General features: G+C 41.9%; 1 protein-coding gene across 2 annotated transcripts in view; it reads left to right on the top strand.

Moving 5' to 3' along the window:
• REPS2 (RALBP1 associated Eps domain containing 2) overlaps positions 1–20,752 on the top strand; it is a 284,312-nt gene that overhangs the window by 76,514 nt on the left and 187,046 nt on the right. For both annotated transcript variants that reach the window (XM_006835601.1, XM_006835600.1), the window contains exon 2: positions 18,968–19,091. In XM_006835601.1, coding sequence (XP_006835664.1) covers positions 18,968–19,091 — 124 coding nt within the window. The remainder of the gene's footprint in view (positions 1–18,967; positions 19,092–20,752) is intronic.

The raw sequence follows: 20,752 nt of genomic DNA, 5'->3' as shown, positions 1-20,752 counted from the left end.
GTGAGCCTTCCAACCTTCTAAGTATTCCTTTACATGTGGTTCAGAGTTCTGGGACCATCCCCTGAGCCTGCTTGGTCAGGTATTCTGTGTTGTTGTTGGCGGAGCTCTCTGCTATACGTCCACCCGATCCGCCATCTTGTTTGTTCTCTCAGCTCACTAGTTTTTATACAGCAAGTGAATGCCTTGTTCTTTGTTGGCCACTTTGAGGCTTGCTAAGTGAAGACCCTTGAAGTTTTGGTTGGCTAGGCGCTTAGTTTTGAAATTGTACTTACAGCAGGTGAGAGGGGACTGGTTCTCAAGTTTGATACCATAGGGATAACTGTGTCTCTTACTCCTGAAAACGTTTCAAAATTTACTTTATGGATAATAGTACATTGACATGATTAAAAATTCTGAAGTAACCTCTTTACTATCCTGGGGCTAAGAGAGAGGCATGCCAGTCATACTTAGAAGCAGCAGAATCATCATCTTCTTCTTCTTTTTTTTTTTTTTTAAAGTCTTTAGTGTGAATTGAAGGTAGCGTAGTGGTTACGAATCGGGCTGCGAACCCTAAGGTCAGCGGTTCAAAACTACCAGCCGCTCCGCGGGAGAAAGATGAGGCTTTCTCCTCCCGTAAAGATTTACACCTTCGGAAACCCTGTGCAGGGTCGCTATGGGTCGGAACCGACTCGACGGCACTTAACAACAACAACAACAGTGTGAATTGAGTGATAGTTTACATCCATCCTATCGTATTTCGTTTCACTGCAATGATTACAATTGTCTCCATGCATCATCATTCAACAGCATTTGCTTCCAATTCCCTCTTTTTTTTTTCTTTTTGATGTACACTGAACACTCAGGAATATACAACCATTTAAACAACCAAAGGCATACCCCACAAGCCTGCCCTTTGGCCGTCAGCACACAGCCCCTCTCCTTCCCTGAGTCCAGAGTCCCTAGCCGCTCTGTCTTTCCACATCATCATCTCTGCCTCCATCTCTGGCGTCACTGCTTCTCTGGGTAGGGTTCCGCTCTCCATTCTTCTCCCTTGATGGTCCTAGGGTCCTCTGCTCCTGGACTGCAAGATCCAGCACTCCCCTCCTTTTGTGACAAAACATCTACCTTTACATTTGCTACATTCACAATGAGTCCTGATAGCAATCATTCACTATTGAACCACAAGAGTATTATCCCCATCTCCTTTCATCAGCCCCATCCAGACAGGTTGGAAACCACTCAGTGAAGACAGACTCTTCTTTTAAAAAAAAAACCTTTTTATTTTGATCTGGGTGGACATTTACATAGCAAAATGGCTTTCCATTAAAAAATTCATACACATTTTGATTTGTGACATTGATCGCAACCCCCACAACGTAGTAACGGCCCTCTTCCTCCTTCCTCCCTGGTTTCCTGTTTCCATTTGGCCTCCTGCCTTCTGAGCTTTATCCCTGGGAAAATGCTGCCCTGGTCATCTCATATGGTTGATGGGTGATGGACCTGTTTATTCTTGGGTGAAAGTTAAGGTGCGGGGTGGTGTTCCAGACTGGAAGGAGAACCAAGGGCCGTAATCTTGGGGGTTCCACTAGTCTCTATGGGACTGCTGTTCTGTCTGATTGTGAGTTGTGTTTCACATTTTTCTTCCTCTTTGTCTAGTACCTCCTATTGTGATCCTTTTCAGAGTGGTCAGCAGTGGTTTCCAGGCACCATCTAGTTCTTCTGGTCTCAGGGTCAGAGAGGCTGGGGTTTATGTAGTCCATTTTAGTCCTTTGTGCTGTTTGGTTTCTTGCATCTGATTTTTCTTGACTCTAAAAGCAGAATCTTAGATGTGAAAACATGGGAAGTGGTTCACTACAAATTTGTAAGTAAGCACAAGTCACCCCGTGTGTACCTTGCTTAGTGGGGAATCTGACACTGTTCCTATCTTCCTGGCCTAGCTATTCAGTTCCTTTCCAGAGAACGTAAGCGAATGCTTCTACATTCAACCCCCTTGTGAAAGAAATGGTGTCTGATATATCACTTGTGCATCTTGTTTTTTTCTTTCCAGAAGTTGAACTTGGTGATCTTTCCAAACAGCACATGTTGTTGTTAAGTGCTGTCTAATTGGTTCTGACTCATAGCGGCCCTGCATAGGGGTTCTAAGGAGTGGCTAGTGGGTTTGAACCGCTGACCTTGTACTTAGCAGTCCAGTGCTGATTCTACAGTGCCACACCAGGACTCTACATAAAGCATTTCTAATTCTTTTTTTAGTTGGTGGTTTCATGGTGAACTATCAGATCCACTGTAGACAGTTAAGTCAATAAAGGATTAGGATTTTAGATACCTCATGGAATTGTTTGGAAGGCTGGCAGAACAGGTTGGCATCTAATTTTCCAGATACAAAGCTCCAAACAAATGCACTGTATTAGTGTTACATGGAAGTACTCCTTGCTGATGTGTCCACTGAGCAGCACATGCCAGAGATTTAGCTCCCTGACAACCAGTCCTCCTCCTGCCCACGAAGGTGACCTGGCAGCTGCCACAGTGCCCCACTTGCAACAGTTGAAGCTCAGAGTAGAGCCTGTTGTCGCATCTGTGTACCTTTGATTCTATTCCAACTCAGAGCGACCCTATAGGACTAAGACTCTCCTAGACTAGATTCCCAGGTCTTTTTCTTGGGGAGCCACTTGTTGAGTTGAAACCACTGACCTTGCAGCTGGCAGCTGAGGACTTAACCAGTGTGCCAACTGGGATCCGTCCTTTTTTTCTTTTTCTAAGGATGAAGTCTTTGTTGGAAGTCTTTGTTTCAAGGTAAGAGGATATTGCATGAAATCAATGTGTTCTTGATAATCTTATTAGTTCACCACAATAATTTGTGGCATTATAAAATTATCCAGGGAGAGTGAACAGAAGAGTTAGGCCAAAAGATTTTACCTGTTTGAAATGTTGGCAAACAGTGTACACAGCCCAGAGACATATGAAACTAGAATTCAAAAATTTTCATGGAAGAGAATTGAATGAAAACATTACTTTGTACAAAAAATCATTGTAGCAAGATATACAAAATGTGATGACCCATACAATGGAATTATTAGTAATCCGAGGTAATGAAAGTACTGCAAGATGCTAGACCATGGGTAACACCGCAGGGACATGCTAGCTTGAAGCCAGAGACACAGAGAAAAGAGAGACAAGGCTGTTAGGGGATGGGAGGGGGACTGGAAACTCCTTCCGGGAGTTGACATAGAAGGTAATTGATTCGAAAACATTTCCGGTATTTCAAAAATACGCCTCGGATGTATCCCTCAAATAGTGTGCTTTACATTCCTTACTTTCCAAGTCATGTGTCATGTGGATGTGCCTGATTAGTAGAGTCTGTCATATGTTTACATCTTAGGTGCAAGGAAGCCTGGGAATTTAAGTTACAATTTTTCAGCTGGGAGATGGACCTTATAATCTTAGGAATTTACCTAGGTAGAGAAAGGCCTTACGAAGGATGATGGGGAGTCATGAATTTGACAAATGTCCATTAGAGCTGCCTAGAATTCTGTTGTGTTGGTGAACCACAGTCTGTGTCTTAGATGATAGTCAGCAACCTTGTACACATTTCATTTTGTGTGTGTAAAATTGAACATAAATTCCTAGAGATAGAATTGGTAGGTCTAAGGGTGCACTGTAATTTCTTATGGATATAGCCAAATGGTTGCTGGGTATTTACACCAATCTGTGTATCCACTAGCCAGGTATGATGTCCTCATTTTTAATGTAAGTGTGGAACTCAGGAATATTTTTCCTGCTCAGATTTCATTTTAGCCAGGAGGGTGGGCAGGATCTTCTGAACTACTGGGGTAAGCTGTGGATATTGTGCCAAGAATGCTGACAAACCAGATCTGGGCCATAACTTGGCCAATACAATGCACATTTCACTTCTGGGCTGGATTTGGCCTATAATTTAATATATAGGCTTTCTGGCTCTAAATTAAATGGCATCTTGGGGGATTTGAAAAGAAGTGTAGCTTCCAAAGTTGATTTGCAACTTGGGAGTAGCTTACATGTTGGGAGATCTTGGATCATTTTATATTCCCCAATACAAAAAGCCATTTTCAAAGGATGGTTATGAAGATTTACAATATCTTTTCCTTTTAAAAATAAAAAGCAGCATCTTATTTGTAACATGAATTATTGCATAGATTTTGCTCATATCTGAAATATGGCATTCAGCTGGATACTCTAGAATTTTAGAGCAATGTAGGAATCCCTTGTTTAAGAGTGCCTGAATTATTTTAAATAGATGATTATAAATGGGGCTGAGGAAAATAGGTTCCTTCAAAATAGGTGTCAACTTGGCTAGGCTGAAGAAGGCTATGGATACTTGTGTGTTCTTTCCTTTCAGTGGAACTCTGTCTTTATGCCCATAAGACCTGGATCCACTTTCAGCTGGCATTGATCTAGTATAGCAGATTATTTCAAGAAAATACCCTTTGTGCCAGCAACTCAGGGCATTCTCACGGTTGGTGAAATGCTCAGGGAGGCAGCTGTCTTATAGGCGTTGGCGGCTCATTCTGTAAAGGGTCGATCTAAAGCGTTGTAGACTTGTGGATCACGAGGCAAAACTAAGGATATTATTTAGATACCTATATAGCGAGAGAAAACAAACTCCCACAACTTTGTATTTGACAAAGTGTAAAATGTAATAATGAAAGCTTTTTTTTTTTGGTGATACACGTCTGCTGGTAAGAAGAATGGAATTCTTGTGTTTAAGATAATACCCTGCTTTCTAGGATATGAAATTCAGGTTCTTTACCTAATTGATTGCAAATATTGATCTGTGAAAGCCTTCCTTACAAAACTAAGCAGAGGGCAGCAATAGTTTTCCAACTCCTTGATAATAATGGGAAAGCCACGAGTTTGGGACTCGGGCACATGGAGGTTTGTTTGAGTATTGGCTCTTAACTGGTGACTTTGAACATGCCACAAAACTGTTGAGCTGGGGAGTTAGCTTGTGTATGAACTGGGGTTAGCACACTTACCTCATGGAATAACTGTTATGCCTGTCTTTGGGGTCCTGGTGTGATGCTGTAGGATAAGCACTGGATCACAAGATCGTTTGAACCACAAGGTCGATGGTTCAAACTCATCAGCCACTCCTCGGAAACCCTATACAGGGTCACTGTGAGTCAGAACTGACTTCACAGCACTCAACAAGAACACCAATCTTTGTTGTAATATTGCATACTAGGATTCTTGTTCTATAGATGGTAATGTAATTTTGTTAGACTTACTTTGAATTAATATTTAACAGATTCAAAAGCTATTATGCCAGGGAATAGAATATTCACATGATGTCTTGTATTGATTCGTGTCCCCTCAAAATAGGTGTCAACTTGACTGGGCCATCAAACTCAGTGGTTTGGCAGTTATGTAATGTTGTGTAATGTAATCTCCTATGTTCTGAACTGATGTGATCAGCCAATCAGTGGTGAGTGGCCAGGGTGAGAGAAAACACTATTCACTAATCCCGTTACAGCCTTGCTTCAGTGTAAGGAGAGCTTCCCTGGGCCATGGCTTTTTAAAAAATTATTATTAATATTTTCAGTTACTTTAATATATATTGTCATAAATAAGGGACAAACTATCTATAGAGAACTCCCTAGGAGTTTGGAGTATGAAAAACTCGGCACTTTGGCACTGGCAAGCACTTCTCAAGTCAACGCTTGTTTCATTCCATGTTTACATAGAAACACAAAGGAGAACCTCACAGCACATCAGTTAAGAAATGCAGAACATTATAAAATTCAATTTAAAAAAAAATCACAAAACACTAAATGCAATATGGCATCCTGGATTGGCTTCTGGCATGAGGAAAGGACATAGTGGTAAAACTACTGAAATAACAGTAAAGCCTGGAAGTTAGTTAATGGTACTTTGCCAATGTTAATTTCTTAGTTTTGACATAGGTATGATAGAAATATAAGATGTTAACATTCGCAGAAAATATGTCAACTATGTGTTTGTAACTTTTATGTAGATAAAAATACATTGTAAAAGAAAACATATACTTGAAAATCACACAGCAATTTGTAAGAGTATTAATATTTGCCCGTAACACATACAACCGAATAGGGTTGAGTGATAAAATTCACATACAATTGCATGTGCCATCACCTTTTATCTTACACGATATAAAAGGAGAGAGAAGCCAGCAGAAAGAGAGGGCCCTAGTACCACTGAGAAGGAAGAGCCAGGAGTGGAGAGCATCCTTTAAAGCCATAATGCCTGTGCTGGAAACCTCCTAGGCCAGGGGAAGATTCATACCAAGACACAAGGAGATCACCAAGGATTGTTAGGCCCACAGAGCTGACAGAGAAAGGAGGCCTTCAGCACTCTGAATTCTGACCTCTAAACTGTGAGAGAATACATTCTCCCTGTTAAAGCCGCTCCTTGCTGGTTTCTCTGTTATAACAGTACTAGAGAACAAAGACATAGTCTCAAAGTCTACCATGTAAGAAGGTGTGTTGGAGATCTGGCAGTCACCACTTGAACCAAATGGCCAAGCTTGATGTCATGTTCTGACATTAGGTGACCGTCACTAATGTGTTGCTGTTGTAGTGTGCCTTCGAATCACTTTCAACTTATGGCAACCACATGTGACAAAGTTGAACTGTCCCATAGGGTTCATAGGAGCAGATAGGTTTGTCTCCTGTGAAGCCACTTGTTGTTAAGTGCTGTCGAGGCAATTCTGACTCATAACAACCCTGTATAGGGTTTCCAAGGAGCAGCTAGTGGATTTGAATCACCAACGTTGTGGTTAGCAGTGCTTCTGGGTGCAAATCGGCAGCCTTTCTGTTAGCAGCTGCGTGTTTAGTCTTTCAACCTCCAGAGCTTCTTTACTAATGCGTACCTCTCACTAGATCACAGTTCCATGTATGTGGGGCAGACCTGGGCATCCTTCTACATTGTTGTTGTTAAGTGCCGTCGAGTCGGTTCTGATTCACACCAACCTTATATAGGTTTCTGAGGAGCAGCTGGTGGGTTTGAATAGCTGACCTTGTGGTTTGCAGTGCAGTGCTGGTCTTACAGCACCACACCAGCAATCCATAATTCCAGGATGTATGGTGATGACCGTGTCTCTGTTCTTGGGAGGTGAATAAGAAAATATTTGGGGATGGTGTGTCCCGAGGTCTGTAAACTACTATTCAGATGCTTTACCAAAACCGGAGCAAGGGAGAGAAGAAAGGAAGGTAGGGGAACGGTGTGCGTCTGTAGAGGAAGTTCTTTTGTTCAGCACTGCACAGTTCCGAGCACAGCACTGAGCCTACTGTTTTTTTTTAAGAAAATTAATTTTGTTGTTGTTCTGAGCATATGCACAGCAAAACATTCACCAATTCAGCCGTTTCTATGTGTACAATTCAGTGACATTGTTTACATTCTACGGGTTGGCAGTCGGTTTCACCTTCCTTTGCTGAGTTGTTCCTCCCCCATGAACAGAAATTCACTGCCTCCTTAAGTCCCTATCTTATAAGTTTTTGTCACTTTGATTCCATATAGCTACTTTTTAAAAGCTCATAATGCTCAGGGCAGATCACTGTTACTAATTAAACCGAACTATTGTTTGGTTTTAAGAAGACTTCAGGGTTATTTTTGGTTTGCGGTTTGAAGATGATCTCAGGGCAGTAGTTTCAAAGGTACATCAACTTTTCATGGCTCCAGAAAGTCTGGAGGATTTGTAATTATGTTCTGCATTTTCTTCCTCTTGATCAGGATTCTTCTTCTTCTTCTTCTAATAATAATAATAATAATAATAATTAATCAGGATTCTTCTTCTTCTAATAATAATAATAATAATAATCTTCGATCAAAATGTTCAGTAATGGTAGTTGGGCATCATCCAGTTCTTCTGGTCTCCTGACCAAGGGGGCAGTTGTTAATGGAGGCATTTAGCTGCACATTTTATATCCTCCTCCTGGTCCTAAGTCTTTTCTTCTTCTGTTATTACAGACAAATAGAGACCAGTTGTGCCTTACTTACATGGTCACACGTAATCTTTTAAATTCCCAGGCACTACACAACAAATAAGCCCAATACCTTTGTTAACTGCTGAGTACTTTCTAGTATTAGTAGGGTCTCTGTCTGGAATCAGACCTATACAGTGATGTCTGCCCTCTCTTTACCAGTGTGGTTCAATTGAGACATATTCCATGACACCTCCTCCTGGGCAGTTGGATATTGAGGCTAGAGTGGCTCATCTGAATCCCTCTGAATGGAAAGGCACTCTTCATTGTTGGGAAATACAAATGAAGAGGAAAGGAAACCCCAGCATGTAGCTCACCTGACTCTACAGCTCTTTTCCCAGAGACTGAGGTCCAACTTGCAAGCACGTATACTTTACATTTATTTCTGTTTCTGGTATGGAGTGTGTTCACTTGGGGAGGGAGGCTCTGGAGTCCTGAATGTAGCGCTGTGGCATTTTCCAGATAGAAGCTGGGAACAGCCTTTCCTCAAGCTCTGAGTGACCCTAACCAGCATTCTCCTTAGCTAAGCAGAGCGGGAATACAGAAGGGAATATTTCTGCAGGAACCCTTATGGCTATATAGTGGGAGAAGACTAAACCAATTTAGCAGCCACTTGGAACAGTAATTACCAAAGGAGAGAATGAAGAACTATTCTGCTACGAAAGGTTGTGAAAGTGAATTAGTTCAACAAACATTCATTGAGCAACTGAATAGCCAGTCTTGAGGGCCATAGATGATACACTCCATCCTAGTGCTGGTCACTGGGGGTAGGGAGAGGGAGGAGATGGGGTGCAGAAGAGACAAATCCCCAAATCTCAGTTTTGTCCCATTACATGATTAGTAACGGGACGGAAAGCTAGTTGAAGTGTTGGGGGGGATGCAGAAAGCACGCCCTATGGAATTGACTGAGGCTTCAGAGCCAAGGTTGGTCATGAGGTGATTTGGAAAATGAGCTTGGCAGGTCAGAAAGTGGGGACATTTAGCTTCTGGGGAAAGGGCACAGTGAAGGCCCTGAGACATGAATGGAGATTGGCACCTGGTGTGGCTAAAGCCTTAGCCACAGGGTGTGGAGCAGAAAAGCATAGGGTTGTGGGAAAGGTCCACTGGGCAGGCTGGAAGGGCCTTTCTAGAAAGCCAAGCTCAGGAGTCAGGGTTTCACTGGAAAGCGAATGAGGATCCCTGGCAGCCCTTTTGCGTTGGGGAGTGATTGCATTGTAATAAGAGTCCATGGTGAGCCTGGGTGTGGAGGGTGCTATGTAAAGCAGTGAGAGTCTGGGCGCAGGACTTGAAACAGTGGACAGGAGAGCCAAGATTCTAAACTGCACCAGCTGCAGAGGGGAGAGATAACAAATAGGGGTCCCCTGGGTGTTCTTGTAGAAGTCTTCCAACCCCTCCCACCAAGGCCTATTAGAGTTTTAAACCTTTCTAAGGAAGCCATTTAAAATAACTGAAAGAGAGAAGCTTATTCAAACCTTAAAACAGTTCTGAAAATTTATTAGAGCTCAAATAGTAAAATATTATTTCAGGCAAACTGGAACGTGTGTGGACTGGTTTCTTAGTATAGTCGTTTACTCTGACAGACTTAGGTAGGAGAGAAGTTAATCCAGTGTCCTTGAACCTTCTTCCAGAACTTTGTTCAGATTCCTCTCAAATAGTCGGTAGAATTGTCTGATTCCTCTCCAGCACCCCGACAGTTTGGTGTACATCTGTAAGCTGTAAGGAAGCTGATTTCATCCATTCCGTTCTCTTTTTTTGCATCTCCTGCCTTCCACCTGAGAAAATAAACACTAGTCCATAGGTTCTTCTTGTGCATTACAAATTTTGTAATCTAAGATGGATCCAGCTGGGAGTGTTAGAGGCATAGAGCTTGGACAAAAGAGGAGTGGGATATTTCCTTTCCTTTTCTCTTTACTTTGAGAAGAGCCCAATAATTTAAATGATTTGAAGGAGCAATTATATAAAATACCTCCTGCTAATTGAGTATCTGGGATAAAGCATAACCTTATTTTCTTCAGCTATCATTAAAAGAGCTCTATCTACAACTCAGAAAATCAAACAACGTATTGCATTAGGCAAATCTGCTGCACAAAACCTTTTTAAAGTGCTGAAAAGCAAAGATGTCAGCTTGAGGACTAAGGTGCGCCTGACCCAAGCCATGGTATTTTCATAACCTCATATACATGCGAAAGCTGGACAGTGAATAAGGAAAACTGTAGAAGAATTGGTGCTTTTGAGTTACGGTGTTGGAGGAGAATATTGAAAGTGCCATGGGCTGCCAAAAGAACCAATAGATCCATTTTGGAAGAAGTGCAGCCAGAGTGCTCCTTGGAGGCCAAGATGGCCAAACTTCATCTCTCATATTTTGGGCATATTGTCAGGAGGAACCAGTCGCTGGAGAAGGATATCATGTTTGGTAAGGTGGAGGGTCAGAGAAAAAGAGGAAGACCCCCAACGAGGTGGATTGGCCAAGTGGCGGCATTGATGGACTCAAGCGTGGCAACAGTAGTGAGGTTGGCCCAGGATCGGGCAGTGTTTCGTTCTGCGGTATATAAGGTCACTATGAGTCGGTACCAACTCGATGGCACTTAATAACAACATCTACAACTTAGGTAGAGTGTTTGGGTCTTGACAAACAACAACAAAAAGTACCTGACAAAATTAACCTGCTTTTTGTCTTGAGAAGTTACAGGTTTATGAGACTCCGTATATTAAGTTTCAAAGGCTTATAGTGACTTGATCTTCTTTGAGGCTTGGATGTTTCATAATGCTGTGGTAATGTCTCTTAGAGATTTGTTGCACAGAGAACAAGACAAGCTACTCATGGGTTTAGCTCATGTCTTAGTTTTCTAGAGCTACTGTAACAGAAATATCATGAATAGGTAGTTTTAAAGAACTGAAGTTTATTTCCTCACAGTTTAGGAGGCTAGGAATCCAGATTCAGAGTACTAGTTCTAGGAACAGGTTCTTTCTTGTCGATTTCAACTATTAGTGACACACAGTCATTAGAGTTCCTGGGTTTATAGGCTCATCTGCCTCCCAATTCCTATGCCCCAGATGAAACCACTGTATTCAGTTGTTTTGTGTACAAGGGGGCTTCAAAAAGTTTGTGAAATTGAAAATTAAAAAAAAATTTTTCACAAACTGTTTGAAGCCCCCTCATGTATATTATATACACACATATATGGTGGTGGTGGTGGTGGTGTGTCATGGAGTGTGTTCCAACACATAGCAACCCTGTATAGGGTTTCTGAGACTGTAAATCTTTATGGGAGCAGAAAGTCTCATCTTTCTCTGTGTGGTGGCTAGTTTCAAACTTCTAACCTTGCAGTTAGTTGTCAGCCCAACTCATAACCCACCAGAGCTCTTACACACACATAAAGGAGTACGTAACTGTGTTTCTTATAGTTTAACCCAGTGCTTTACACACCGGGATGCCATTTACTATTCTGAAACGTAACTTTTTCAGTTTTGCATCATCTCTTGAATATCTTTCTATATTAGCATCATGACCTGTAAAGATACCGTAGTTTTATTTTTTTGGTGTTTATGAATGGACTTTACATTTCTAATGATTAAATCTTAGAATTTAAATGGAATTTAAACTTAAAACAGACTATAAGTAGCCACTCAGCCAAACTATCTTAGGAAAATTCCTATCCAAATTCATTTGAGATGCTGGCAACAATGGTCCTTGAAAAATTCTCACCTTAAAAGCAAACAGTCAGACTCAACTCGTTCAGAAGTCTGGTAATAAACCAAAGCTTGCAGAAAGTGGGAACCTTGAATTCAGGAAAAAAACAAAACCCCCCAGAAGAGAGCTTTGTGGCATTCATTTTAGCTGGCCTTGTCACCATCCCTGGTTTCATAGTAGCCTTGGAAACTATCAGCCTGTAATCACGGTGATGATCAGCCGCCTGGCAGCCACTGCTTCTCTGATGTGTTCATTGCTGGTTTCAAAATTGGATAGTTTTCACTCATTATTTCTTAGAATATTTTTTCTATCTCTTTCTCTCTCGTTTCTCCTGGTACTTCCTTTATGCATATGCTGATGTACCTAAAACCCTGTCACACATTTCTCTGATGCTCTGTTCCTTTTTCTTTATTTTTGAGTAGAGAGGCACAAGGATGTTAAGGTAAAGAGAGCAGTCAGTGACGTAAATGTTCTGGGTGTGAATCCTGACCCTGGCCCTTAGTAGCTGTTTGAATGACTTAAGGCAAATTACTTAACTTGGGTAATTTGTGTGCCTCCATTTGTTCATATATGCAAATAAAGATACCAGGCATAGCAAGAGGAACAGAAGAGCCCAAGGGCAGTCTCTAAGTTGCACATCCCACCCGGGATTTGAAGATGAATAGAAATTGATAGCAACTTGTCAGCAGGGAGCACTTTCCCGTCTCTTGTCAGGCTGCCCTAATCAGGTGCTTTTCATATTTGTGGTGTCTTCGAATGTCACTCCACACCTCTCTGGTGTCCCCTTGGAATTGCGCCTGGGGCACGGGTTCCCCCTTTGCATCCTCTACTTCTGGAGGATACCAGTTCTTGCTTCTGGAGGACTGCATTGGCAGGGCTGGCAAGAAGAGTGCACATGCATTCACCATACTATGGTTAAATTTTTGGTCTGCTTGTCTTATTTTATTCCCACTTTAGCTATACATTAGAAGAATATGGGGAGTGTTTGAAAACTTACAGATAGTCAGGCCCTATTCCTAAAGATTCCATGGAAATGACTCAATGGTGTGGCCCAAACTTGGGTCTTTTTTGGAAAGCTCCCAAAGTAATTTCTAGTGGACGGGCAGCCCGAGAGAATCATTGCTCCTTGAGTGACCTCATTCTCTCCTCAGGCTTCAGTTACACTTGATCCAACCCCCTCACCATTGAAAAATTCTGTATATAACTTTTGACTCCCCAAAAATATAACTACTAAAAACCTTATCAATAGCATAGTAGACAACACATGAAAGCTGCAATTTCAATACAAGATAAAAACACACACATACACACACACACACACACACACACACACACACACGCCAGGTTTTTGTGCTTGCTGGTGTAGCTTGAGCGGCAGCTTCACAGATTTCCTTTCTTTTCTTTTCTTAAGAATCCTTTATAGGCTGGCTTCATTGATTATGAAATAGCGGGCAACCGCAGCTGTAGACTTCAATGTATGGTAGGTATGAAACAACTCAACTTTTTCTTGTAACATCATGACTTTTCTCTGCTTCTTGGAAGCACCTCCAGCATCACTAGTGACTGTAGTAAGCATGATGAAAAACCCTCGAGAACTTCAAGAGATCGCTTTTTACTGGGATATGCAATTATCTGGAGAAACAAACTGCTCACGCAGAGGTTATTAGCGGACCTGTGCACCTTAAACTTATGCTATGTAGGGGGCACCTCTAACTATCCAAATGCTAGACTTCCCCAACTCAGTTTCTCCATACCTAATGTCACAGATAATGTGTGTACTTTTCCAGAGCCCGGCTGGACACCTCAACATGGATGCCTTAAGCCACTCCACATATAGCACAACCAAGTCCCTCTTGTTTGCCTCTCCCAGAAAACCTCATATTTCCTCATCTTCAAGAAGCCATCACCTCAGGTACTGACATCAACCATCCCTACTCTTAAACCTGGATCTTAGCTTTATATCCAGTTGGATATGAACTGATTTATCACCATATCAAAACCTAGAACTCTAACCATATCCAGTTGATTCTACCACAAAGCCTTCTCTCAGACCACATATGAGGGAGCTTCAGAAAGTTTATGGGAAATTTTCATTATTTTTTAATTCCATTTTTTCACCAAATTTTTGAAGCCCCCTCATGTGTCTTCTCCGAAGCCTCTGCCTACATTTTATTCTTCCTTATTATATCTTATACATGCCTATCACCACTAGATTTTTACAAGAAAATTCGTGTATTTTAACTGTACAGGGACAAATTTTTTTTCTTTTTCTTTTCCTACTTTAGTGGTTACGAATTGGGCTGTGAACCTTAAGGTCAGAAGTTTGAAACTACCAGCTGTTCTGCAGGAGAAAGATGAGGCTTTCTGCTCCTGTAAAGATTTACAGCCTTGGAAACCCTGTACAGGGTCACTATGAGTCGGAACCGACTCCACGGCACTTAACAACAGCAACATATAACTAGTCAGACTTCATCTCTCATACTTAAGACATATTATCAGGAGGAACAAGTCTCTGGAGAAGGACATCATGTTTGGTAAAGTGAAGGGGCGGCGGAAAAGTGGAAGATTCCTAACGAGATGCAATAAGCTCAGGACTGGGCAGTGTTCCATTGTGTTGTATATAAGGTTGCTATGAGTCGGTGCTGACTCGATGGCACCGAACAACAATCTAACTAGCACCCAGATTTAGAAATAAAACGTTACTGCCACCTGGAAAATCCTCCTTCTCAGACTTCACCCCTCAGTCACTACCAATAATTTAATGACTATTTCCAGACTCCTGGTGTGGCGTTGCAGGTTAATGCGCTGGACTGCGAAGTCGGTTTGAACTGCAAGGTTGATGGTTCAAGCTCACTAGCTGCCCCTGGGAAACCCTATGTAGGGCTGCTGTGGGTTGGGACCAACTCGATGGCATTTAACAACACTGAACAATTACCATATTTGCTTTTATCATATACCTATCCATTTATCGGAGAGAGTCCAGGTGTGCTGCTGTAGACTAATGCACTGGACTCCAAAGTCAGTTAGAACCACGAGTTTGGTGGTTCCAGCTTCTTGGAAAACCTGTACAGGGTCACTGTGAGTCAGAACCCACTCGACAGCACTTAGCAACAACAATCCATTTATTAAGGTGCCTTCGTGGTTCAGTGGTTCAGTGAAAGGTCAGCCGTTCAAACCCACCAGATTCTCTGACGGTGAAAAAATGTGGCATTATGCTTCATAAATATTGTAGCTTTAGAAATCTTTGGGGGCAGGTCTACGTTGTCTTACAGGGTCACTATGTGTTGGAAGCAGCTTGATAGTAATGGGAGTTGCAGGTAGTCCCATATTTAGAACATATTGCAGTTACAAATGATGTGTTTGTTTTTTTTGTACACTTTTTTTTTACTATAAAGAAAAATGATTTTATTATACCTTTAAATTATATGCTAGTCTTTTGAGCTTTAAATCTTGGTTTTCCATTGTTCTTCTTCCATCTACTACCACATACAGGTGGTGGATCATTCCAAGTCAGACTTGTCCATAGTGATCAGATACCCTTTTTCTCTGTCTTGAAGAGAATGTCTTCTGTTGTAGCTTTCAGGGACTCAGATTCATCATCTTTCTGAATCTCCTATATTCGTTGGTAGCCTCCTTCCCATCGCTTAGTTCTTGTAGGTTCTTCATCCATTTTTTTCTTTCTTTTTTTTTTTTTTTTTTTTAAATATATTAATTCAAGATCCAAGCTGGCTGGGTCCCCACTCTCTTTTTTGGAACATCTTATATTTAGTAATACGTAATACATACAATATTGCAGGGCATCATTTGCTGATGTTGCCATTCTTAGATGTTCTCTTGGGGGCAGTCAAAGCTTTGGGCAATAAAAGACAATAGTAATGGGAAAACAGATGGAATCATGTCATAAATCTTACATGGAACCCTGTATAGAGATTTCTAGCCTTGCAAACCCCTATGGGAGGGACAGTTGTATTCTGTCTTTTTTCATTTTTTTTTATTTTTAAAGGTTTTTATTGTGGGTTGAGTGAAAGTTTACAGGGCAGATCATCAGTTTTACATTCAACAAATCATACACCTTGTTCTGTTACAATGATTATATATATTCCCCTCCATGTACCATTGTTGTTGTTGTTGTTGTTGTTAAGTACCATAGAGTTGGTTCCGACTCATAGTGACCCTGCACAGGGTTTCCGAGGCTGTAAATCTTTACGGGAGCAGAACGCCTCATCTTTCTCCCACAGAACAGCTGGTAGTTTCAAACTGCTGACCTTGAGGTTGGCAACCCGACTCGTAACCACTACACTACCAGAGCTCCTTTTACCATTAGTTAACAGTATTTCTCTCTATTCACTTTATTTATTTATTTTTTAAACACTCAGGCATATATAATAATTTACAGCACCAAAGGGCACATTCTGCACGGCTGTTTCCTGGCCGCCATCTCTTAGTCCCTCTCTACCCATGAATCATTGTCCTCAGCTGCTCCCTCTTTCCTTGTCCCCCATCTCTGCCTCCATCTCTGGTATCACTGCTTCTCTGGATAGGGTCCCGCGTTCCGCTCGTGCTCTTCCCCCTTGATGGTCCTAGGGTCCTTTGTTTCTGAACTGTAAGATTACTCCCCCATTTCTATTACAAAACTTCTACCTTTACAATTGTGACAGTCGCGATTAGTCACAATAACAATTACTCACTACTGAATCAAAAGAATCTTATCCCCATCTCTTTTCAGCAGACCCATCTAGACAAGATGAAAACTATTCAGCGGGGAGTCTTTGTCCCCCACACACTATTAAACTAAACTTCCCCTTGAGACCTTGTAACCCAAATCACTTTATGCCTTTATTACCCCCTCATTTTAGGTAGCCAGCATCGAAGTTGCCCATTTCCTATCTACCCTATGTACAGAGGGGATAGCATTGATACTTGATATGAAGACTCCATCCCTCTCTGTTGGTATTTAGAGTAACTACCTCCATGAGTATAGGTCACGTTCATCAAATTGTAGCAATTGACCTTCATTTCCTTTATCAAAAAATGTTGTTGTTTCCCCACCCCCACCCCACCCCCATCTTCCTCTAGTTATGAAGCCATCGAGGCTAGGTCATGGTAACTATCTGCAACTTTGGGTGTTCTTGTGCATCTCCCCTCATTTCATATCAACTGGATGCTTCACTCTCATCTATAACCCTCTGTGGCTATGTCCTTGTCCTTGGGCTCAGGTGTCCCCAGGTCTCACCACACTTTGGACCAACCAGCCCTTCCTCTTCACTCTGTCAGCTCCAGATCAATGGGAGTCTGTGGAACTTGGTTGAACTCAGCCCATTTCTTCATTGCTGCCATTCCCCCTCTTCCACTCACCAGTAGACCAATGTGGTTGCCAGCAAGTTTACATGCCTGCTCTTGTGTTCCCTTTGAGTTTTAGTCTTAGAAGGGGGTTTGTCCTGAGGGAACTTGATTGCTTGCCTTGATGGCTTCCTGGCGAACAACTAGCTTATTCTTGTAGTAGCTAGTCATTTTTTTTTTCTCTGATGACCTTTCTTTGAAGATGTATCTTCTGTTGCTCCAGCTGTTCCAGGCTGGTCTGCTTGTCCTTTATAGTGGGAACGTCCCACCTCAGAACGTTTTGGATGGGGCTCAGGATACCACTTACGGTCCTATACACTGCAGAGGCTCCGCAGGAGGTCTATTTCACTGGGCAACTTCTAAAACCCCTTTTAGGTATTCCAATCAGTTATAGGCCGAAGACAGTCTTAAAAGCTTTCTGTAATCATGTTTCCCAACATTCCTTTCTATCCAACTCAAGTGTCCATTTTACAATAGTAGGCAAGGGAAATCAAGACAGTCAAGCATCTTAATATTATTTCCCCTCGTCAGACTATGCCTCAATCCGTGTGTCACAGAGTCCTGTTGTTCCAAGGTTGAGCAGGCATCACTATTTACCTCTGTCCCACTTAGGCCATGCAAAGCTGTCTCAGTGTTCCCCTATCTACCTTGTTCTTCCACCCCTCCCCCTTTTTGTGTACTGCCCTCCCTAACACCCAAACTATGATGTGTCTGCCCCTACTCTGTGCTCCACCGTCGCCTCCTTCCATTTCCTCCAAAACCCAGCACTCCAACCCCACTGATAACCAACAAAGATTTTTTTTTTTTTCCTTTTAGTATGGGTATCTTTTCTTAAGCTTTTACAATAATGGTCTTATGCAATATTTGGCCTTTCATGACTGACTAATTTCCCTCAGCATAATGTCTGTGTTCTGCGATGGCTTGCAGCTTCCTTGTTGTTCTTCAAGGTAGCATAGTATTCCATTATGTGTATGTACCACAGTTTGTTTATCCATCCTTCTCTTGATGGGCACTTAGGCTGTCTCTATCTTTTTGCTATTGTGAATAGTGCTGCTATGAACATTGGTGTGCATACTACATAATACAAATCTACTCGTAATATGGCTCATTTTTCTTGTGGGTACATACCAAGTAGGAGAATTGCTGGATCATATGGTATTTCTATTTCCAACCTTCTGAAGAAGCACCATACTGTTTTCCAGAATGGTTGGACCATTTTGTATTCCCACCAGCATGCTCGCCAGCATTTATTGTCCTCTGCGTTTTTGAACTTCACTGTTATTGCTGGTGTGAGATGAGATCTCATTGTTGTTTTGATCTACTCTGTCTTATTGATGTGCTATGAACCAGAACCAACTTGATGGCAAGGGGATTGATTTAGTTCTTTACCACCCTTTACTATTATTTGAACATCTATTATTTTGAACTAATTCTTAAAACGTTATTGAGTATTTAATTTTTGATTACTCAGCTACCAACAAGGGGTATGTTGGTTTAGGTCTGGAAATGAAAGATTGCAATGTTTTGACCATGTTTGTGTATTGTTCTTCATTTTGGCAAACTAGGAAAATCTACAAGGAGGGGTAATGACTAATCTGTTCTCTTTTCACCCCAGTGACTTTCTAAACTTTGAACATTAGAGTCCGCCCCCTGAAAAAGTGACTCTCTTTTGAAAGAAGAGTAACAGCCATCCTTTGTCACATTTATTTTTATCTTTGAAAGAGGAGGAATAATCACTTACTTGGTCCTGAAACATCAGGAGTAGGTAGGCGCTAAGAGAACTCTCTGAACTTTAAATCTCACTGTGAACTGGAAGAAATGAACAAAACCGGTACATACCCAGGTTCTCAAAGGCCTTTTTGGTGAGCTATACCGTGAAATCCTCCAGATTTCATAATGGAGCTGGTCTCATTTTCCTGTTATGCAATGGGATTCTCAGCATCATTTTTCTTGCCTCTGTTTTCAGATCACAGAGCTGTGCGGTGCAAAGCGTGTTGGTTATTTTGGTCCGACACAGTTTTATGTCGCCCTGAAATTAATTGCAGCAGCGCAATCTGGCCTCCCGGTGCGGATAGAGAGTATTAAATGTGGTGAGTAGCTCACATTTATGCATTTTATTGTCCATGACAGATTTCTTGGTTATGAGAATGTTTTTGGTGGGTTTTGGTTTTAAGTGGGTTTATAGCCTGCTTTATTGGCTTTGGTGAGATTTCTCCTTGCTTCCCTCAACTCCTTTGTAAAATCAAATAGTTTTTTTTCTTCTTCTTTCTCTCTGAAAAAATTCAGAAACTAACCTGAGATTAGTACCTTTTAACTAACCTTCAGCTAAAATAGATTTTTCAGTCTAGCAGGGAGAGATTGGGACAGAATTGTAGAACCAGTGACAAAATACTACTATTCCGTGTACTTTTTAGCTTGTGACACCTCAAATGGGCTAAGAGAGGAGTGACTGGGAGCATTTGAGTGGACCTGCCCCTTACCTCTTTCATCTTCTAATTTCCCATCCCCCATAGCACTGTTTTTGATGCTAAGTATACTTTGGGGCCACAGTGAATTTTTGTGTTTAATGGTTTTTTAAAAGTTTCCCAACACAGTGTAATGAAAAAGGAACTATGTTTTGAAAAATGTATGAAATAGAGAAAAAGCCACTCATCATGGTCCTATCAGTGCAGCACAACCATTACAATTTGTATTTCCTTCTAGTCTTCCTCATTTCCCAGTCATAGTTGAGCCTAAAGCATATAGATTGAACAGCCTGCATTTCTTATCATTAGCAATTTCCCATGCTGTTGCTGTGTAATATTTGCAACCCCCTATTTAATATCTGCATAATAGCTCATCAAATGCTCGTGCTGGAATTTAACCTATGCTTTCCAAGTTTCGAGTTAGCATTTTCTTAGTCTTACCAGCTCTGCTCCCGCCCCACCATGCTCACAGCAGCTGAGAAGATAGGGCAGGCTGGCTGTGGAGGATGAAGCCTTCCCACTAATCAACAAGTTTCTGCCGCAGGGGTCCTGGTAGCATAGTCCATTATGAGCAGGGCTGCTAACTGCTAAGATGAGCAGTTCGAATCTACCAGTTGCTTCATGAGTGAAAGACGCGGCTTTCTGCTCCTCTAAAGATGCCCAGCCTCAGAAACTCTGTATAGGATCAGTATGAGTCGGAACCGACTCCATAGCACACTACCACCATCACCTTCTGTGTATGCCAGGCACGGAGGTAAGTAAAAGGATGGTCTCCTTTAATCCTCACAGTATCCTCCTCACACAGCTACTTGTGTCACTTTGGATTGCCTCGGATAACAAAACCTGGCAAAATTTCAATGCTTTAACAAAAGAAACATTGCAGTCACTGGAGGTGACTCTCCAGGGCGGTTGCCCTCCAAGGAGTGCCTCAGTGATCTTGGCTGCTCTTTCTTGTGGCACCTCCAATTCAGCACATGCTGAATTCCACAATTGCCACACAGGGGCAGAGGCCACCGAAGTTTCCCACACTTCAATGGTTTGGACTCTGTGATCCTCCTTACGGTTGCTAATCGTCTGTTGGCCAGAACTTGTCATGTGGATCCAATGAACTGCAGGGCGGATTGGGGCAAGTGTTTCTCTCCTTTGTCTGCAAGGAGAGGAGAGCTGGTTATGGATGAGCCTGGCAGTATTTACTGTGGTGGTCTTGTTATCTATGGGGAACTTGAAGTTTAGGGAGATTGAGTAACCTTCCTAAAGACACAAGGCTAGCAGAGTTTGGATCCTAG

This window comes from Chrysochloris asiatica, unplaced genomic scaffold, assembly GCF_000296735.1.
Source record: "Chrysochloris asiatica unplaced genomic scaffold, ChrAsi1.0 scaffold00018, whole genome shotgun sequence".
Lineage (NCBI taxonomy): Eukaryota > Metazoa > Chordata > Mammalia > Afrosoricida > Chrysochloridae > Chrysochloris > Chrysochloris asiatica.
Note: the sequence above shows the minus strand (reverse complement) of the source record. Positions and strands in the feature narration are given on the sequence as shown.